The sequence below is a fragment of the Hemibagrus wyckioides genome, linkage group LG05 (genome assembly GCF_019097595.1).
Source record: "Hemibagrus wyckioides isolate EC202008001 linkage group LG05, SWU_Hwy_1.0, whole genome shotgun sequence".
NCBI lineage: Eukaryota > Metazoa > Chordata > Actinopteri > Siluriformes > Bagridae > Hemibagrus > Hemibagrus wyckioides.
The window spans coordinates 5,069,673-5,091,370 of record NC_080714.1 but is presented as its reverse complement, the minus strand read 5'-3'; the positions used below and the strand labels follow the sequence as shown (position 1 = coordinate 5,091,370).

Genomic DNA, 21,698 nt, shown 5'->3' with positions numbered 1-21,698 from the left:
GTGTAATTAGTTATAAAAATAAAAAGTTATAAAAGTATAACTTTTATAATGTAACTTTTATAAGTTCACATTTCTAGTGAAGCTTTTGTAAGATCACTTGGATAATATAACTTTTGTGAAATCATTCTTGCATGTGAATATTTAGTTTATGTACTTGTTTAGGGGAGAGTAGAGCAAATATTCAGAATTCCTTAATTGTTCATGAATATATTTCTAAAGTGTACCAAAACAAACAACCAAAAAAAAAAAACAAATACACTAAACATTTTTATACCGTAGTGCTGTTGAGTTCTACATTTTGATTGGTCAGAAGTAACTCCATCTTATGCATCATCATTTCTATAGTAACAGGAAATTCTGATTCAAATAGTGTAAGCATAAGGATAAATTGATTTAAAAAATGCTATTATTTAACAAAGATATCATTGAAATGGTGAAGATTTTCATAAGAAGATCAGAAGAAGCATATTTTAAATGTCCATTTAAATATCTAATGTCAAAGGTAAAGAGGTGAAGCGTCTTCAGGTTTCTTAGTGGACGTTCAACAGCATTAAATTAACTTTAAATGAATACAAATGTATATATCATTTGTTAATAAACAAATTTCCGTGTCATCACAGCATGACTCCTAATTCTTCTTCATTGTCTTTTATTTTCTGATATATTTTATATTTAGCTTGTGACATAAAAGAGACACAAAAAAAAAAATACAGCAACAATAGAGCTGAGCAATTAAGAGTTAAATGTTTTGTTTTGCTCAAGTGTCTAACAGTAGCTCTCTGGAAGCCCTGTGATTTGAATTCAACCTTCTGGCTACTAGCATAGAATCTCAACCACTGAACTCCCACTGACATCTCCAGTATATCCGAACGCTATTTTTTGCCAGAGAACCAATTATTCCTTAAATACAGCCTGCTTTGAGTTGTGCTAAATCCGGCCTGCGTAGGAAAATCATCGAAAATTTCCCATGTGTCTGGCTTTAGGGAAGCACAGATTGAGCGAGAGCATCGGGTCCAGGTGCTAGAGTTATTTCTCAAATCTTCTAACATGTTGAGTCATTGACGGATGAACAGTGTGCTATTCCGCCACGTCACGTTTAGCACAGGAGGAAGGAGAACGAGCTTTACAGACGAGCCTTTCTACTGGACTTTACTGTTACTCAGGGCTTCCTTTCACAAGACAATACTAAAGTGGTTCTGGGACGGTGTAATATTTACTATCAAATGAATCATACTGTCGAATGAGTCACGGTGAAGCATAATGACGAGCAGCAAAAGTGTGAACAGTTTGTACTTTAATTTGTATATATTTATGTAACTCCAGGTTCGGACTTGTGTCTGGTGCAAATTATTGTGTAACTGTTTATAAGGCTTCGTGTCCGGTCTTAATACAAGTCAGCAGAAAATGAGTCATGGGCAAATACACATTTTGGGATGAGTTCCATTATTACAACAGCTTGCTGATTTTTGCCAAAGAGCTTTTACAGATTTTCACATTCAAGTTACTGAATGAAAGAATGAATGAATGAGACGGTTTAAACCGAAAGCATTTCTTTTTATAATCATTTATTCATGGTCAGTTCACAGAAATTCGATCCTGCATGATCTGAGACTATTCTTGACTATTCTTGACAGTTTCATTGATTCGGGCACCATCTGTGGCCTTTTTCATAAAAATATCGTACGTGCTCGAGCGCTGAGATTGAGCGTGAGCGTATTAGACATGCTTAAATGGCTCATGCATGCATCTATGAAATCTGATAGAAATCTATCAGAGAAATATTCTTTTGAAAGTGAATAGGGTTTTGAAAGAGCCTATATTTGTGTGAAATGAAAAATAATTTTTTTTCCCTTTGATTCAGCCTTCTACAGTACAGGATGTGTCTACGCAAGAATATACACTGTAAACAATTTCTGTAAATATGACAATATGGTACTGATATCATTATTCAGAAGACCTGCAGCTGTAATTATTTCTACCAAGGTCGTGAATACCTATGCTTTTTGGGTTAATTTATCTTTTAGTATTTTGCACCTTTGTATGTTAGACACACTGTTCTGACACTGATTACTGAAATGTCACACACGCGATTGTGAATAATTTGTGATTACGTGTGGAAAACACGTAAATGGCATTTCAACCCGTTACTCCTTGAACCTGCACATGTGAACGGAAGCAAGCATGTAGTGTGAATAATATGTGATGAATAAAACTATGTGAGAAAGTAAAGAAGAAATATATTAATCATGTGGAGAAAATTACATGTGGAAACAAATTGTGTGTAAAAAAAAAAAAAAAAAAAAATCACAGGTAATGAAATGATGGAAAATAATTTTTCTGGGGAGAAGAAAATGTAGTAAAAAAATAAATTGTGTGTAAAAAAAAAAATGAATGGTGTGAATTACGTAAGAAATCACGTGAAACTGGATGAATTGTGAAGATTCACGTGAAATTAAGTGAAAAAAATTAAATTAAATAAAACTATGTGAATAAAATAAATAAAAATAAAAAAAGTATAAATTAAATAAACATAAAAATCATATGAATATTAAGTGAAAAACAAAAAAAACAAATGACGTGTTACAAAATCACATGAAAAAGATTTGTCCTAAAAAGAAATATATATATATAAATTAAAAGTAAATATACGAATGTATAAAAATGCATTTATTATGAAAATTATATATAAATAAATAAAAAATATGTAACTAAATGCATTGTGTGAACAAACCCAACACACACTACAAGTATAAAGCCCACATATGGAGTGCAGTAAAATGTTAAAATTCCCAGTGAATCCATTTCCAATTCCGAGTTGTAACAGTAAATGTGGAAGGGGGGGTGAATACTTATGCACTCTGTACAATACCGGCTGTATCAGAGGACCTTATCATAAACACGCTGTAACATTACAGCTATGGCGAGTCGCAAGAAACTATTCTGAACTTTAAATGCTAGACACGCTGCACTTCCTGTTCCTCTTCACAGCTGGTGGAACCTGAGCATTGCTTAATTTGCGTGGATTGGATTCTAGCTTGGTATAAAAGCCCTTAATATCTGAATAAATTTCAACATAACCATAAGAGCTATATGGGGAATATCCTGTATACAGCACTCTCACCGAGAACACAAACAGCTGGATCCACATTAATAGTGTAGATTTGGCACACAGCAGGTTAAGTGCCTGATTAACGCCGTATGATCAAACCCTGTTGAAAGCAATTTCACCGTCCTCTCTCTCCATCTCCCTAATTACGCTACAATCACAGGCGTGCTATTATAATCATGTAGCGCCGTTATCGCCGCCGTTAGCGTAATCATCATTATGATGATTCAAGGACAGCTTCTCCTCCTCAGACAAGCAGTGACTCAGAAGGAGAAGCTTGTACTCAGAAGGATACCATTTAATATATAAATATATCTTTTCTTGTTAAGGATTTTAATTTTGGGAAAATTGGAAATGATCTAGTTTCAGTATGATCTGGTTCAGAACTTTAGTTTTATTAGTTTTATTAATAACAGTGTGATGGAAAAACCCTTATCTGTAAGCAGAGCAAAAACTCGTCTGTCTTCCTCCTTCGCAGAAGCATTAAGCCGAAGGTTCGGAAACCTCTATCAGAGCATGAAGTCAGATTTACGCCACTGAAATAAGATCAAATATCTGTTCAAAATTGTTGATTAATGATTCATTTTTCCCATAACCACACCTCTGTCAATAGTGCTGAAATTCCGATGACATGACGTGCTGAGAAGATTCATGGAAGTGTCAGGAAATGTTCTCCAATTTTTTTGTTGTTATATTGATTTCAAGAGTGTGGGGGAAATGAGGCTGGTTAAGAAATTACTCTTTATAGCTGCTATAACTAGTGCTAACAAGAACTTGCTTGTTTCGTAGACATTCCACAACATTTACCGTTCATGTTGGGCTTCGTACCATCACCCTGGTATTAAATATTTCTTAGAGATTTTATTTTAGGAAATGGAGACTTATATAATGACTCAACATACAGGAAGCAAAGATTTATGATCGAACTTTTTAAATTCCAGAATGAAAAGAAATAAATAATAAATAAAAAAGTAATAAATTTAAAATAAATAAATAAATAAATGAATAAAGTAAAATAATAAATAAATAAACAAATAAACAAACAAACAAATAAATAAATAAATAAATAAATAAATAAATAAATAAAATGCTATAGAAAAATCAAGAAAAAATAAAAGAAATTAAAAAAAGAAAAAAGATTTCTATCCTGTGAAGACTGATTATTTTCTTCTGTTATTTGGGCCGTGACAGTTCTATTCTTCCTTTTGCTGTTTCTTTAAAGGAATGTCAAGTTGCAGTAATCAAGTAATTAGGTGTATTTCTCAACTTATTGCTATTGAACTGTTACATAAAACGTCCTTCATGTTATGGACATTGAATAACAATTTGAAAAAACTAGGGCTGTAGACAAGACCTCCGTTAAGAAGTTCAGGACAGGTCCAAGAGCTAAGATAAGTTAAGACCAAGCCTTAAGAGGGTCAAGGGTGAGAGAAAGCAAGATGGAGTCAAGACTGTGGTTGTAAAAACCATCAAATCATTTTTGAGGCCAAGCCTTTATTCACTTCACTCACTTCAAGCTGTTTCTAAAAGGAAGGAATGACTTTGTGCATACAAAAAAAGATACCAGAAACACTTGGTTAAGACTAAGACCACGAGTAAGACTAATTCTAATAAGATAGAGAAAAATTTGATAAATCTGAGATAAGTCTACACTAATGTTCAAACGTTTGCGATCAAGTGGAAATTTCCTTGTTTTCCGTTAAAAAAAAAACAAAATGAATCAAGTGAGTTTTCTAAATTTTCACAGAGAGGTCCATTAGCAGCAAGCATCAGTCCTCTGTTTCATGTCTCATGTTATGTTTGCTAATCCAAGCTAATCATTTTGATGCTCCTGATGCTCCATTATCTGGAGCATCAAGGAGTTTTAGGTTCGTTTATAGGCTCAAAATGGCCAGAAGGAAAGAACGCTCTTTCTTTCTCGTAATGGTAAGAACTTCTTAAAATGCTGTGAACAATTCCCTTCACGGAACACCACAAACTGGTTCTAACCAGAACAGAAAAAGGAGTGGGAGTCCCTGGTGCACATCTGGAAGCCAAGGAAATTTCCAAGTGATCCCAAACTGTTTTAAACAGTCCAGTCCTACATCATTACTTACAACTTAAACCGATATCAGGATTACCTAAGAGAGATTATATGCTACAGCGTGAAGCATTACTTCCCTTAAATTCATTTTAATACATACAATTTGGCCAAAAGTATGTGGACACCCGTATGTGGTTGATCGAAAAGCAGACAATTGTACAGAATATCTTTGTATGCTGAAGTTTTCCCTTCATTCAAGAGGAAGAGACTCAAACCCTGTTCCAGCATGACAATGCCCCTGGGCACAAAGCTCCATAAAGACAGGGTGTGTTACGGTTAAGGAGTGGAAGAATGCACTGAGCTCTGACTCTGACTCAACCCCACTGAACTCGTCTGGGATGAACTGGAACACAGACTGCACCCCCAGACCTCCTCATCTGACAGCAGTCTGAAATCTCATTAAAGATGTACATTTACATTCATGTGATTCGCCAGACTCCTTTATCCCGAGCGAAGTCTCGATTAATGATTATCATCCTGATGGCTGGTTCCCAGACTACGAACACCATCAGTCTAAAACTCTGATGGGAGATAATACAGCTAGAACACTTTTTTTCTTCAGGTTTCAGATGTCTTCATACTTCCGGTAATAACAGGGATGCCCTGATTACTGATGCAAAAAATAAGTTTTTTTGTGGTTTTACTCTGAAGTAAAATATCATTGAAGTGCTTAGACTGAGGTGGTTAGGAGAATGGCTGAAGGTTTTAACAGTAAAGCACAGTCGTTTGAAGAAACCTTCTCAGAATGTACAACTTTATTATCATCCACAGAGCAGAGACATCTGTACAGGGTGGTGAAACTGGGGGAATTACAGCGTCAGCACTGTGTTCACTGACTAACCATCGACTCACTCGTCTTACATTTATAACACTGATATCATATCCTCATATTTTCTTCTCCTTGTCAGAAAGACAGCTGGTCATAAGCAGAAGCTGAATGGTGTCCAGAGCTGGTTCAAACGCGCTCATGATGGTGAAGCGGGTAAAGCTGATGAACCGTGCGGTCAGGCTATCAGCAACATCCCAGCGTTTCCCCTCAGAGCCTCAGCACTCTGTTTACGGATAAAGCCATTGAGAGCGTCAAGGGCGCTTCACACTGCGTGAACCTTTCCCATGGAGCTTGTATTCACTGCAAAGGAAAGTGGTGAACTGTTACCCACGAGGGTTTGATTCACAGAGAATCATTTGAGTAATGTTTAAAAATCAATATATAACATATTCAAGTATAACTGCTGTGTGCAAATATTTCACATTTTCAGTAGTAGTGTAAAAAAAAAAAAAAATCAAACAATTTAACAAAAAAATATATAGAATTAAGTCATTTATTATGCTTAAAACATGCAATTTTCCTGAAATATATTTGCTTTAGCGATTTAAAAAGCAAAACAGACTTTCTAGAATCACTAAATAAGACGTAAGAAGATATTTGTTTCTAATTTTTTTTTACTATAGAATTGAGTGATTTATTATGATTTGACTTTTTGTTCAAATTTTCTGAAATATACCTGCTTTAACAATTTATACAGCAAAATAAACTTCAATTTTTAAAATCACTAAATAAAAAGTAAGAATTGCTTTTATCAGATTTTTACTATAGAATTAAGTCATTTATTGTGCTTTAATTGTGCAATTTCTTTGTTGCAATTTCCTGAAATATATCTGGTTTAACAATTTAAAAAAAGCAAGATAATCTTCGAGGTCAGTTTCGAAAATCACTAAATAAGAAGTAAGAATATATGTTTTTTCACATTTCCCCATGAATTACGTCGTATTTAGAGTATTCTGACACAAGTGTCTTTAAAAGAAAACGCTCTCTATGAAAAATTAAATTAGCGTCTATAATGAAACTTAAAGTCACGAGTCATGTGCCTCTCGCTTTGGAACTGGTATGTGTGTAATTAAACTTGTCAGCATGTTAATTAGCTAATTAGCTCTCCATTCCTCCGTGCGGTCATAGAAACTGTTACTACAGCAACCGCTCGGATGAAACCAATCAATTTCGCTGGAAAATGAAAAGGCCTTAATTGTGATCAAGTGTGGAGTGGAGATTTTTAGAGAACAACAAAAACACTATCGGTGATGACAGAGAGATGATGAGTGGGAATGGAATGACAAGTGACAAGCGACAAGAAAAGGATTTTCACACAGCTGTCACCCGCATGAAACGTGGAATATGAAGCGTGTTTCTGGGGTACGTCCTCCGCTAGTATTTGATATGATTTTTCTTGGTGCAATTAGGAAGTGTTTAAAAAGAGAAAAAAATTAGATTATGCTCAGCCAAAAAAAAGCAAAATGAACAAACGTGTGTGTGTGTGTGTGTGTGTGTGGTATGGCTTAAGAAAAAACTGTCGTTAATAACGTGATTGCATAAATATTCACCCCCACTACTGTGAAACCACTACATTAATTCAAGATTTTTTTTAACCGGACTTTTGCATAACTGACTATTGGACTAGTTTTGCACAGTCTCACTTCACAGAACACACTATAACTGCACACATCCTGTACTTTACTCAGTAATATATTTATACTCCTTTTACTCATGTCAACATATCATTGTATTGATATATATATATATATATATATATATATATATATATATATATATATATATACATACACATCAACCAGGCTTAACATTATGACCATCTGCCTAATATTGTGTTGGTCCCCCTTTTGCTGCCAAAACAGCCCTGACCCATCCTGCACTGTGTATTCTGACCCCTTTCTATCAGAACCAGCATCTTCTTCAGCAATTTGAGCAACAGTAGCTCGTCTGTTGGATCGGATCACACGGGCCAGCCTTCACTCCCCACGTGCATCAGTGAGTCTTGGCTGTCCATGACCCCTTTGATAGATACTGACCACTGCAGACCGGGAACACCCCACAAGAGCTGCAGTTTTGGAGATGCTCTGATCCAGTGGTCTAGCCATCACAATTTAGCCCTTCGTCAAACTCGCTCAAATCCTTACACTTGTCCATTTTTCCTGCTTCTAACATCAACTTTGAGGACAAAATGTTCACTTGCTGTCTAATATATCCCACCCACTAACAGGTGCCATGATGAGGAGATACTCAGTCTTATTCACGTCACCTCTCACTGCTCATAATGTTATGCCTGATCGACTAATGTGTATAGATAATCTGAGTGATTACGCAGTTAATTCTGGTCCTCTAATTTGATTGGTCGAGAGGAGTTCAAAGACCGCCTTTATTTCCTACAAGTGCACTGTCTGTGTGTTGGTCATGTAAAATTTCATTTAGAAGCACTTGCTTCAAACATTGCAAACGATTCGTTTCAGAAATATAACGTTTGGACTTTAAATATGAAAGGGAGAAGAGGCGGTCATTATCCCAGAAGCACCTTGCCTAGTTGATGTGCTTTAAAGTAATTGCAGTATAAAGTGGATTCTTCTGGTCTGTTGTGTAAATGATAAGCCGCACCCTCACCTGCTGCTCGGATGTGTTGTGAGGCGGCAGTGACACGGCTCCGACATGACCCAGACCTGGAACCCGACTCGGCTGGCCTCGCAACGTCACCGTGATTGTAGTGGGAGCTTTCAGACCTGTTCAACACACACATATTTATTTACATCTCTGGTATTTTGCAGACACACATCCATTATCTTATACATTTTATTTCATTTTATACAACTGAGTAATTGAGGCCCTGAGGATGGAGAGAGAGAGAGAGAGAGAGAGAGAGAGACATAGATCGAGAGAGAGAGAGAAAGAGAGAGGGAAACATAGATCAATAGAGAGAGAGACAGACAGACAGACAGACAGACAGATAGATAGATAGATAGATAGATAGATAGATAGATAGATAGATAGATAGATAGATAGATAGACAGAGAGAGAAAGAGAGAGAGACAGACAGAGAGACACACAGACAGAAAGATATATAGATAGAGAGGGAGAGAGAGAGAAACAGACAGATAGACAAACATAGATAGATAGATAGATAGATAGATAGATAGATAGATAGATAGATAGATAGATAGATAGATAGAGAGAGAGAGAGAGACAGACAGACAGACAGACAGATATATATATATATATATATATATACAGAGAGAGAGACAGATAGATAGATAGATAGATAGATAGATAGATAGATAGATAGATAGAGTGAGAGAGAGAGAGAGACAGACAGACAGATATATATATATATATATATATATATATATATACAGAGAGAGAGACAGATAGACAGATAGATAGATAGATAGATAGATAGATAGATAGATAGATAGATAGATAGATAGATAGATAGAGAGAGAGAGAGACATAGATAGATAGAAAGAGAGACAGACAGAGAAAAAGAGAGAAAGAGAGAGAGACAGACAGAGAGACACACAGACAGACAGATATATAGATAGAGAGGGAGAGAGAGAGAAACAGACAGATAGACAAACATAGATAGATAGATAGATAGATAGATAGATAGATAGATAGATAGATAGATAGATAGATAGATAGATAGATAGAGTGAGAGAGAGAGAGACAGACAGACAGACAGATATATATGTATACAGAGAGAGACAGATAGATAGATAGATAGATAGATAGATAGATAGATAGATAGATAGATAGATAGATAGATAGATAGATAGATAAAACTTGGCCCATTACTAATGCTCTTACAGTACTTTTAATTCAACACAGAAATGGTAAATAGGAACAAATAAATAACAAATAATAATAGTAAATAAATAAATCACTCTTTTTCAATGCTCTCATTCTTCAGATTTAAACCTGAAGATATTTTCTCCAACCTGAAAATTATTAAAAATATATCCTGGAATATTAAATTGTGTTTGAGGCAAAAAAAAAAAAAAAAAGTAAAAGACCAGAGAAGTGACACTGATACTGACATCAGCTGAAGGTCCACTCCCTCACTTACTCACTCACGGTCATGAAAAACGCTCTAAAAGCAAAGACGCCACGTCACACTACATGACACAAGCTTAGCGTGTGCAGCATGTTGTGGCGCTAATAAACACACGGCAAAATAAAATCAACGATCTGGATTGGATTTCAGATTTCAGGATTAATGAATATTACAGCAAACAGACTGCAAACTTTGTGTCTACTTTGTGTAAACTTGGTGTATAAGCCACAAAGGATGCGGTCAGCAAGCACGGTCATTAAAATGAGCTCCTGCATGTAGTGCGAAAAGAAGGATTTTTTTTATTTTATTATGGAGCAGTTTTGATGTATGAGATCAGGTCAGTTCATTTCTGAGCAAAATAAAATGTTCCAAGATGCCCCCCGATTGTGTTTTGCTTCTTATAACGTTACTCATTTGTCACAGTACAAGTACTAAATAATCCATATACTGTAGAAATCTATACTTACTTATTTAACATAATAAATATTCTAGAAGGGTGCCAGTTTTTTTAGAGAGCCTTTTAACAGAACAGTGATAATGTTAAAGCCTGATCAATAGATCCTAGGCCTCAAGTTTATTAAGATAATATTCAAAAAGTGGAACTGGTACGATTAATTATCGCCTTAATTCTAAGTGAAGAAATCTTATATGATGAGGCTCTCGGATGGATTATACGCCTGAAGGTCTGAATGTACTGGAGAAAAATTAAAGGGGAAACACGGATAACGAACAAAAACTAGAACAAAATGAACAGAAATAGTTTAAAAAAAAAAGAAAAAAAAGTAAATGTGTGTGATCAAGGATAGAAACAGTTGATAAAGAAAAGAGAATAAATCGCTATATAAAGATTATGTAAATGATAAAGCGCCCTCTGCTGCCGAGAAGATGCAATCACAAGAAATGTGCGTTCACCTTGATTTTTTAGTCATCAGGAAAGAGAGAGACAGAGGTCATTTCTGGGCTGTAATAATGCAGAACCAAATCAGTGACACTTCTACGGTAATTATAAAATAGGTCATGGAAATATTACTGACAGCCGCATTAATTACTAAAAAGGTAAAAATGCAATGTGTGCATCTCTGAGGAAAAGAAAGCAAAAGATGAGGGAAAAAATGACAAAGCTTGACATCAGTGATGTTGGTTTGTTGTTCTTTTTTTGTTGTTTAATGAATGCATTTGTGAGTGAATGTCAAAAACAGTACATGTGTCTCGCCAAACAACACAAAAAAAATAATAATAATTAAAAGGACAAAACATAAAAACATGAACAAGAACATAATGAGAATGCGGAAACAGACAAGAACAGCTAGTGAAATGAGAACTACATTATCAGCTGTAATGCAGTTCCTCCAACCTCCATCTGTGAACTGAAACAGCGTTTGTGATGTCTAAACTGAAGTCGATCTAGCCCTGCGTGTTGCTTTTCTGTAATGTAAGCGATCCTCTGTTATGATACATATATATACACAAGCATGGATTTATACATCTCGTTTTTCCTCTCCTCCGTCTATCAGCAAGCACTTTTGGTGTCATCTCGCGACTCGGGTCGCTTTGCTAAGCCGGGTTACAGGCAGTAGTCATGGTTACACGTTTTCCCTGAACCCTACTCAGCGTGGTCTCCTCTGTTTGGTGGAGCGCGGTGTCGATAAGGACGTACCCGCGCTCTGATTGGCTACGTGGGCCAGTCCTGGGAGGCTGTTCGCCAGCTTGGCCAGGCCGCCGTTGGTGAGGAGCTGATGGATGGCTGTGCTTTTGGTCACTCCAGAGCCAGTGGAGACGACAGGAACGGCACGCATCAGAGTGGTACCTGCTGGACTGAGCGTGGTTAACACCTGCCCATGAGCCTGAGCCTTCCCTACTGAAGCCTGAGAGAGAGAGAGAGAGAGAGAGAGAGAGAGACAGACAGAGATGTTTAGGAAAACATACATCTGTATATTGTATATTCAGCAAAATACTACAGACTGCAACACAAAGCTGAGGCATATCTTCTGAGCTCTTACCTGTGTGCTGGAGGGTAGAACCGGGGACTTTGAGCTCAGGCTGAAGCTCAGGCCCTGCAACAGGCTACTGGCAGAGGTAGCTACACAGACACAAATAGACAGTAAGAGACAGACACAATGACTTATTGCAACTGTAGGCCATGTATTCCTCACTGCATAACCAAAAATCCAGCAGGTGAAGTCACGCCTTTTTCTAGCTTCTCTACCTGACTGGAGTCAAATCACAAGCGCAAGGGGCAGAGACAACCAAGTGTGGTTCAGGCTGGATAATTATGTAGTTTCGGGATTAGTGATTAGAATTATGTTTAAAGAAAAACCTCCAACTCCTGACTCCTTTTTACCTTGTGCAGACGTTTGGACCTGTGCTGGGGTTGAGGAGGAGGCGGGCATGACCCCACCCTGCAGGCTGTGGAAGGAAGCTGCGCTCGAGCTGAGACCACCAGAGACGTCAGTTAAAGCTCCAGCCCTACCACAACACACACACACACAAATCGCAATTCTACATAATTTCTGCAGTGAGAAATAGAAATACTGCCCTAGAAATATGTCCAAAAATATACAAATCCACAAACTGGTGGAAAAACAGGTCAAGGCTAATCAAGTCAGGCATCCCTGTAACTTTAATTAGCAGTAACTGAGTTTTTAAAGCTTTTAAAGCACCAGCAATCATATCTGTAATCTGAGATTTTAACTGCTGTCATCATACTGTTAAATGTAAAATGTCCCGTAAGCCTGTGGGTTTTATGTAGGTTTGTGTCAGCAAGCACAAAGTACAAACCTTTGTGTGGTCAACAGTCCAGAAAGATCTTTGGCACCCGATACAGTTTGGCCCATGGTGAGTGTAAGGGGCTTTCCAGACACTCCTAAAGTAAAAATAAATATTAAATTACTTCCTGTGCATTTTCATGCTACAAGGCATTTTTTTTAATGTCCCGTTGTACTCATGACTCAGGCCTTTAGTTCATGAAAACAAAGGTATATTATCCCTTTCTGTGCGTTTACCTTCCTGGAGGCCAGGAGGCACCGCGGCACCGGCTGAGTCGCCGTGGGAGACGATGGTGACTTTGATCTTGGCCCGTTTGGAGGATTTGGTGGGGATCGTGGGACTAGGGGTCTGCCTCCTCTTCAAATGGAGCCGCTGGTCGTTCTGCTCCAAACCTTCCATCTGTTCGCCGGACACGGGCACTGCAGCGGCACACAAAGAGCAAGGTAAGGGATTTTGCCCGGTCTGTTTCTTTAGGATTTTAATGATGATCAGACTCAGTCTGAAGGACAGAGCTCAATACAGCTGTACCAAAGCCTACATCATATTGTGAGGCACTCATGTCTCACTCTGTCCCACCCCCCCCACACGTGTCTCTGGTTGACAGTGCAAGTGAAGGATGAATCAGATCAAAACAGTTTTTGATGCTCAATACAGAGTTACGAGGAAGTCTGAAGCACTGCTACCTTATTATGCACCGATCAGCCAAAACATTAAAACCACAGACAACTGAGGCGAACAACATTAATTATCTTGTTACAATGGAACAAAGTCATGGAGTGAGATATTATTCAGCTAATGTCTTGGCATCCATGTGAATGTTACTTTGGCACGTACCACCTCGATAAACGTTGTTACAGACCAAAGTTACATCACTTCATGGAAACAGTGTAATCACAGTGGCCTCTTTCAGCTGCACAATGCTCCCTGACACGCTGCAAAAAATTGTTTGAGGAACATGACAAAGCGCTCAAGGTGTTGACTTGGCTTCCAGATACCGATTGATCCAGCATTTTGGGATGTGCTGGACAAACAACTACAAACTATGGAGGTCTCAAATCACAACTGGCAGGACTCGAAGGAGCTGCTCCCTTAAAGTCAGATACACCATCCGAGATCTTGTGGAGTCCATGCCTCAAGAGGCACAAGGGGAACCTACCCATTATTAGGCAGGTGGTTTTAATGTTATGGCTGATCGGTGTATAGAAGATTCTTAAAACGTATAACGTAATCCATCATGCCATCATATCATCCTATCGCCCAGTACCACTCTAAACATTTGGAATTGGATTTCTTCACCGCCTTGAAGTATGTACATACGGTGAAATTTTTGCCCTACAAACAAGTTTTACAAAGCCAAGTTTCTCCACATAACAAAGAACTTCAAAAGGGTAAAAAGAGCGAAGGAAAAAAAGAGTCTTTAGATGAATGATGCAGAGAGAAAAGAGAGAGAGAGAGAGAGAGAGAGAGAGAGAGAGAGAAGGCAGACATACTCACCGAACAGACAGGAAGGGCTGCCAGGAGGAACGCTCTTCCTCACCAGCATGTTCTGTTTCATAAAGGCAGCGAACTGAGCTGCAGCGGACGGAAGACAAAGGTAGACGGAATGAAGGGGGGAAAAAAAGAGAAAGGACAGGAAAGTAGGAAACACTCCCGCGTACACATCATGGGGAGGTGGAATGAACTGAGGAAAGGTGACTGAATGCTTACAGTGGACAGTACTAACAAACAGCCTACAGCTAATTAAAGAGACCCGATTCAATAACGCAAAAATACAAAGACACACACACAGTAGGAGTCTGTGTGTGTGTGTGTGTGTTGTGCTTATCTGTGTGCACCTTCTTTCCTCCTCACCTTGAGCTTGTTTGTGTGTGAGCATGGTTCCGGATCGCTGCATGTGTGTTTTGAGGAGCTGGGTGGCGGTGATGAGGCTCGACTTCTGAGCCGGAGACAGAGTACTGGACTTGGGTTTGGGACTGGCTGTGGGACTGCTGCATACACTGGACATGTCCTACAGGGGAGACACCAACACAGGAAATCCACAATCAGTCCTAATCTTCTGTAATAAGGTGCAAAAAAAACTCACATCCTTGAATCTTAGTCAGAACGCGCGGAGTAATTTTCTATAACAGCAATATCACCGATGTATAATAATGAGCTCATTGCAATATGTTATATATAGTGATAGTATGATGGACATTCCATGGAATCCAAGACTAGTAGCAAATACATGGACGTTTAAAAGTCAAGGTTTCTGCAGCGTCTTTAGTGTCAGCACTTTGGCTCTCGATATGAGAATGTCTTCAGGGCAGAGAATTTTCTGCTTTCATGATAATATGCCAGGCTCCAGAGACATTATACCTGCTATAACCTAAAGGACAAAAGGTGCTTCAAAAGGTTTTGATGATGTTCCACAACATCCAGCTATGAATTAAGATTAAACGGATAAAAAGTCATTACACCACATTGTCCATGATTACACGTTTTCTTATAATAGCACGCCCCCTAGTGTTTCATTCCTCACATATCATTCTGAACAACTTCCATGGCTCCAGTGTTCTCACCATCACTGACACCTCAGCAAAATGACTTTTTGTGAAATATTGATCCTGTATTCATGGATACTTTCGATCAATAAGTACAAAATACTAAGTTCTTGAGATTTGTGACTTTTTTCCAACTTGATCCTAATGCTACAGGAATGATTTAGAAACAGCAAATGAGAAAACAAAGCTGCACAAACACGCAAGTTGCAATCTTTCAATATGCCCACACCATCATTACCCCCACTGAAACTGTGTGGAAGAGAACATCAGTCTTCACTCTTCTCTAATTCATGATCTAACCTCTGATCCTGAGGGGGAGATGGGAACCCTGATGGCTGGTGAGGACGGTCGTGACCTCTCTGTCTCGAAGGGCAACTCGCGACGTGGTTTCTTTTTCTTTTCTGCGTCCAGATCTCGCGTTTCCCCGGAGGCGAGGCTGGGACTCTCTGCTCGCATCAGAATGCCCGTCAGGAAGTCCACGATCTCATCCTGAAGGAGGAAGAAGAGATCAGACGATTGGTCAATCTCATCAGAAACCTGTTATAGAAGCTGCTCTTTTTTTTTTTTTTTTAATGGCACGTATACAAACAGAATAATTTTGCGGCGTTCCCAACATCAATATTCATTACATTCTCCATGAAGTATTATATATTACTATATGTTTATTATATTATCTGTTGTTGCTTGTTGCACTGTGGGACAAGTAACTAAGGAAAAACATTCAGCTAACTGACATTATATTACACGTATGTAATATATGTGACCAGTAAAGAACCTTGAGCCATTAAAAAGCTCTGATGTTGGTTCCGATGCGTTACATAGAAAAGAGAGGCGTGAACCTGAATGCAGCGATCGACCATCGTCTGCGTCAGGCCTTCTGTTTTCATCTTTGAGGAGGAGATTCTGTAACATGGACAGAAAGAAAGGTATTTTGAAAGGTGACTAACAACGAAACTGAGAGCTTAATAATAAAGAACAAGACAACTAACACTCATTTAATAGCCGTCTCTCACACACACTATTTATAACCCCGACACACAGACACACCTGAGGTTGTCATCAGCCCCTCCTACGACCACCATGCTGTTATCTGCTCGGATTTTCTCCCTGAACTCCTCCATGTTCTCTGAGCCGCACTGCAGCGCGTTCTGGCCCACCACAAACAGCACAGGGGTCTTCATGTCCAACAAAGGGTCATCCACGTCCTGCCCAGCAGAAAAAAAAAAAGAAAAAAACATGGTCCTCAGCTTGGTGTAAAAACACTGAGCTCTGTTTTTCTTTCCAGGTCCAGTTTAAAGAAAATAACATGATAGCACTTTTACCCCTCGGGGGCCGCTGACTGTTTGCAGAGGGAAACCCAGACACACCACTGCTGTTACATGCTCCATAAGAGACACCTACGAGCACGGTAAAGAAAAAGCACTCAATATTTACTCCTACTAGCATCAATTTAAGTGTTACAAATGACAACCTATGTCTACATTAACTTACATGGCAAGCGATCAGCGCACCGACGTTCCAACCCACCAGGATGATGGGCTTGTGAGGGAAGTGACTGTGAACCTGAAACCAATAACCGAATCAATTTTGAGGCCTATTCAAAAGTGAGCATTGATCAACCTTAAGTGTTTCAGTCAGAATTCTGGGCCTCTCTTACAGACAAACTCTCACCTCGATGACTTTCCCCCTGACGGTGCCAATCAGGTGCTCCAGACACTGACTGATGCCGATGTTAGCACCGCTGCCCACGTGAGTGCTTATGGGAATGACCTGAGATGAAGAAGTAGTCATAAGTCATTTTTTCAGATTAAGAGAGACAGGACAGACAGATTGAAAGACAGACAGATGCTAAAAGACAGGACAGAGAGGCACCGAGACAAAGACAGAAAGTGAAAGTGATATACAAAAAGAGAGAGAGAAACATAAGAGAGTTAAAAAGAGAAAAAGAAAGACAAATAGCAGAGAGAAAAAGTGCGTGTGTGCGCATTTGTAAACTTACTTTGCCTAAACAGGAGAGCTGTGATTGCCAGAATCTCACTCTGCGGGAGGTAGAGAAGGTGGGCGTCGTCGGTCCTGATGGACAAATCAGGATCAGAGGCGAACCAGGAAGTTTACTCTAAATACACCGGAACACACACACAAACACACACACACACACACACACACACACATCAGAACTCAACAGTTAAATGAAATGAACAAACGTCATCTAATCCGCAGCTAATCCTTCATTATTTAAGTATTTAACACACACTGGTTTATTTTGTGACAGAACACCAACAGCTGGATCCCAGGGCCGCTTCAGGAGCAGAGACAGCGCCTCGGCCCCCGCCGCACCCGATTTAGTGGACGACGCCGACAGCATCCGCTCGATCAGAGAAGGGACCTGATGAATCGAAGAGAAGCAAAGTGAGTCTGTGTCCCTGAGGTGGATCTCAGGATAATTTTGAGAAGTGTTCTCACCTTGCTTTTGAGGGTCTGCAGGACGTCCAGGTAGGCGGCCAACATGGCCAGGCTCAGAGACGCTATCAGGGTGCTGTGTAGCCACTGAGTTAGTTTAGGGTCCCAGTTCACGCTGGCCAGCGCGTGACGAACCTTACGGGCACATTTATCCACCGCGATCCTGCGCAGGACGGGCTCGTTACACACCTGATGGAGGATCAGACACACACTTAAATTCTCATACACAGGTACAGTTGACTAGATTAGACATTATACCATGCTTCAATTAAAGAAAAGACTTAATGTACTCAATTTAAGCTTACGTTTCGTTGACTCACACTTTCGTTAGCCAGTCTGGCAAGTCTCTCGGCCTGCAGCGCCTTCAGGACTTTATTAAACAGCTTGTTTTGAGCCATCGTCCACCCGGTCCTAAGAGAGAAAAGAACAACAGTGACCATATGAACAGAGTGTCTTGTGATATGCGAACAATACCTATGTGAAAGATTTGTTTGTTTTTATACCACAGCAATGCTGTCCATCACAGACATTCCACAGTTAGGCAAACTAGTGTGGCCCTCAAAATGCTTTGGGAGATGGGGTTTATTTTAAAACTTTAAGGTGAACGTCGCTAATTACATTTCAGCATGCACTGTGGGTTTTCATCAGTACGAGGAAGGAAGGAAGGAAGGAAGGACACTCGGACAGAGAGAAAGAAAGAAAGAAAGAAAGAAAGAAAGACAGAGAGAGAGAGAGAGAGAGAGAGAGAATGAAAGAAAGAAATAAAGTCAGACAGTCAGTCAGACAGAGAGAGACAGACAGACAGAAAGAAGACAGAGACTGAAAGACAGACAGACAGAAAGAAAGAAAGAGACTGAGAGAGAAAAAGACAGACAGACAGACAGATAGAGAGAGAATGAAAGAAAGAGTCAGACAGTCAGTCAGAAAGAACAGATAAAAAGAAAAAAATAGACAGACCAACAGACAGAGAGAAAAAAAAGAGTATAAGAACGTTAAAAAAAAAGAAAAAATTCACAACAGACAGACAGACAGACAGACAGACAGACAGACAGACAGACAGACAGACAGACAGACAGAAAGAAAGAAAGAAAGAAAGAAAGAAAGAAAGAAAGAAAGAAAGAAAGAGCTGTATATAAAAGCCGCTCCAGGATCACAAAATCAAGTGTCATTCTGAAGGACCCTGGATTCTGAAAAGCAGACCTCAATGTGTTTTTCGTACTTGTTAATATGATCTTCCCAGTCATCTGGAGGCAGCGGTCCGTCAGCAACGGTTCGAGCGAACAGAACATGACGTTCGCACTCGTTCATCACACTCCGGGCTTTCTGGTTGTCGTAGAGAGGCATGGGAGTGGGTGTGACCGTCTCGACGTCAACAGACATCTCGGACTCCCTGGAAGAGGCAGGCACACATACCCTATTAACGACACGTGTGATTACTGCATCTTCATACATGTCATTGTAATTAGCTTTATAATGATGAGATTTTACTACAATGTCACTTGTGTAAAGAAAGAACACACACAAAAAGTGTCTAAATAACAGCATCACTCACACAGAGGAGTCCTGCTGATGACGCGGGGTGACGAACAGCATGCGGGTGGGCCGGGCGCTGCTAGCGTCAGGGTGGGCGTTCCAGGGCTTGGCATAGCTGTGGTCCAGGAACACCAGGTCCAGTTCTCTCTCATGCACCGACAGCTGGAAGAGCAGCGACGTGCCCATGCGGCGGGCCGACGTCTGAAAGTCCCGCTCTCCACCGACACGGTACATGGTTCTTTAAAGGCAAACGGGAGCACTGAAGGTCCCACGGTAATGGAATGCATTCAGCTCAGACATGAGCTCCACAGAGCTGCGGGGGGAAAAAAGAAAGCACAGTCACGATGACAGAAGCAAGAGATATTCATCCATCAATTATGATATGAAGGCTTTGATATGCAAACGACTTCTTACAACTTTTCCAGCCTGTATTAATTACTTTCCTCTTTCCCATTTATGGCATCATCATACAGAAGTGCTTACTTCACACCCCCACTGATTTACTAGGCCACAGACTAAGAGTAGCGTCAGTCTAAAAACCCAAACGAGGAAGTAATATACACTATAATGCCAAAAGTTTTGGGACACCCCTCCAAATCATTGAATTCAGGGGTTGGCCCCTTAGTTCCAGTGAAAGGAACTTTTAATGCTTCAGCTTCATACCAAGACATTTTGGACAATTTCATGCTCCCAACTTTGTGGGAACAGTTTGGGGATGACCCCTTCCTGTTCCAACATGACTGCACACCAGTGACCAAAGCAAGGTCCATAAAGACATGGATGAGTGAGTTTGGTGTGGAGGAACTTCACAGAGTCCTGACCTCAACCCGATAGAACACCTTTGGGATGAATTAGAGTGGAGACTGCGAGCCAGGCCTTCTTGTCCAACATCAGTGCCTGACCTCACAAATGTGAGGCATAGTTTGCCAGTAACTCAGCTGACCAAGACATCTAGGGGAAGTTCATGTCACCACCTAGGTGCTTTAAGATGGATCTGTTTTTGGCTTTCTAGAAAAACGTGAGCAGCTACAGGAAGCCAGTGAAAGGAGCGTCGCCATGGGATGGTGTGATAGAACTTGGGAAACAAATTCTGGATCAGAGGAGTTGAAGGAGTACTGTCTAGAGATGACGATGAAGTTAACCAGCACTTGGATGGCCTGTGTGGATAGAACTGAAGAAATCCTTCTGATGAGAAGGACAGATTGTTCATCATGGTCACTTCAAGACTGCATGAAGGACAGATGTGAGAGTTTTCCAAGATCATCACTAGGATCCTGAGAGTTTTGGGGGATTTTGCCTGGAAATTATGGGAATGGGATGTGCTCGTATCCAGTACGTAATTATGGGTATGACTGCTTTTAATTTAGAAACTTCAATCCGCTTAGTTGAAACATAAATGCTATTTGTGTAATATAGATTTTAACCGCCGTCTGAAATATCGCGATACTTCACGATATCGCTGATTAAGCACAACTCACCGCCCATTTACCTACACTTACACCGTCACACCCAGTATAAACAAATGCAAACGCTGCTGCTTTTTCTTTTTTACACAGCCAACTAATTTGGAAACAAAATCGAAATTTTCTACCAGCCCGATAATAAGCTGCGCTGTGTGTGCTAGCTAACAAACTAGCTAGCATGTAGCTACATTTATGTTAGCATACTTACTCTTTTCCCAATCCGCCGTCACTACAACGCGCGTCTTCACGTCATTTTTTATTTTATTTTTTCCCACGTCCTCAAGATGACAGAATGATTATATAGAAGTTAGAATCTATAAGAGACTTATATATATAAAAAAAAAATAGGAAATGTGGTGACGTTAACCTCGCGGTATGATTATGGCCGCCTCGCTTTTGTTTTGCCACCGCGCCTCTGCGGGAGAAACGAAAAACCCGAACCGGATTTCCACAAAATGGAGTCTAACTGACTAGTGCGCATAAAACCCGGACTGGACTTTTTAAGGATCGCTTAATGTACCACAATTGAATTCTCGTGGATTTTTTAATCATCGCTTAATGTAACGCAGTTGAATTCTCGAATCTGATTGGTCGGAAGGTGTTGATGAACAAAAGCTCTGTCAGTAGATCCAGCTGCAAGGTTTATTTCATTTGGTTTGTTCTAATGCATCATTATACAATGATCCCACTTCCCAGTTTGAAACCGTTACTACGATAGTGTTAGCGACATCATTAGCGTATACTTTTCAGGAATATAATTTTTAGATTTAAACATGAAAGGTTGTCATTTGAAGATGAATAGGAATAAGGTGACAACAATTAAACCAGAATATTGAGAATGGCAAACGT

At 39.6% G+C, this 21,698-nt stretch overlaps 1 protein-coding gene across 6 annotated transcripts; it reads right to left on the bottom strand.

Annotated features, from left to right (window-relative positions):
* Window positions 1–5,926: 5,926 nt before the first annotated feature.
* kansl3 (KAT8 regulatory NSL complex subunit 3) lies at window positions 5,927–21,276 on the bottom strand. Of its 6 annotated transcripts, none has more exons than XM_058390235.1 (22): window positions 21,058–21,276; window positions 19,406–19,699; window positions 19,073–19,267; window positions 18,159–18,264; window positions 17,857–18,042; window positions 17,648–17,779; window positions 17,393–17,509; window positions 17,065–17,163; window positions 16,885–16,956; window positions 16,716–16,790; window positions 16,441–16,598; window positions 16,233–16,296; window positions 15,694–15,882; window positions 14,702–14,858; window positions 14,345–14,422; window positions 13,087–13,269; window positions 12,863–12,947; window positions 12,426–12,550; window positions 12,085–12,164; window positions 11,742–11,949; window positions 8,641–8,756; window positions 5,927–6,318 (listed from the first exon to the last, which is right to left on the bottom strand). In XM_058390235.1, the coding sequence occupies exons 2-22, from the start codon at window positions 19,618–19,620 to the stop codon at window positions 6,316–6,318; spliced, it is 2,643 nt and encodes an 880-aa protein (XP_058246218.1). In that variant the 5' UTR covers window positions 19,621–19,699; window positions 21,058–21,276; the 3' UTR covers window positions 5,927–6,315. The 6 variants fall into 6 exon arrangements, with proteins under 6 accessions (XP_058246218.1, XP_058246219.1, XP_058246220.1 ...); XM_058390236.1 differs by having other exon boundaries at window positions 18,174–18,264; XM_058390237.1 differs by having other exon boundaries at window positions 19,073–19,243; window positions 21,058–21,275.
* Between the last annotated feature and the right edge of the window lie 422 nt (window positions 21,277–21,698).

What these genes read in the sequence shown, in the direction of transcription:
- kansl3 (XM_058390235.1), bottom strand. Translation starts at nt 19,620, where the DNA reads ATGTACCGTGTCGGTGGAGAGCGGGACTTTCAGACGTCGGCCCGCCGC. An exon ending in TGCAGACCCTCAAAAGCAAG is followed by an intron (nt 17,780 to 17,856) that starts GTGAGAACACTT and finishes TCGATTCATCAG; the next exon opens with GTCCCTTCTCTGATCGAGCG. An exon ending in CACACACAAACAAGCTCAAG is followed by an intron (nt 14,423 to 14,701) that starts GTGAGGAGGAAA and finishes CGTCCGCTGCAG; the next exon opens with CTCAGTTCGCTGCCTTTATG.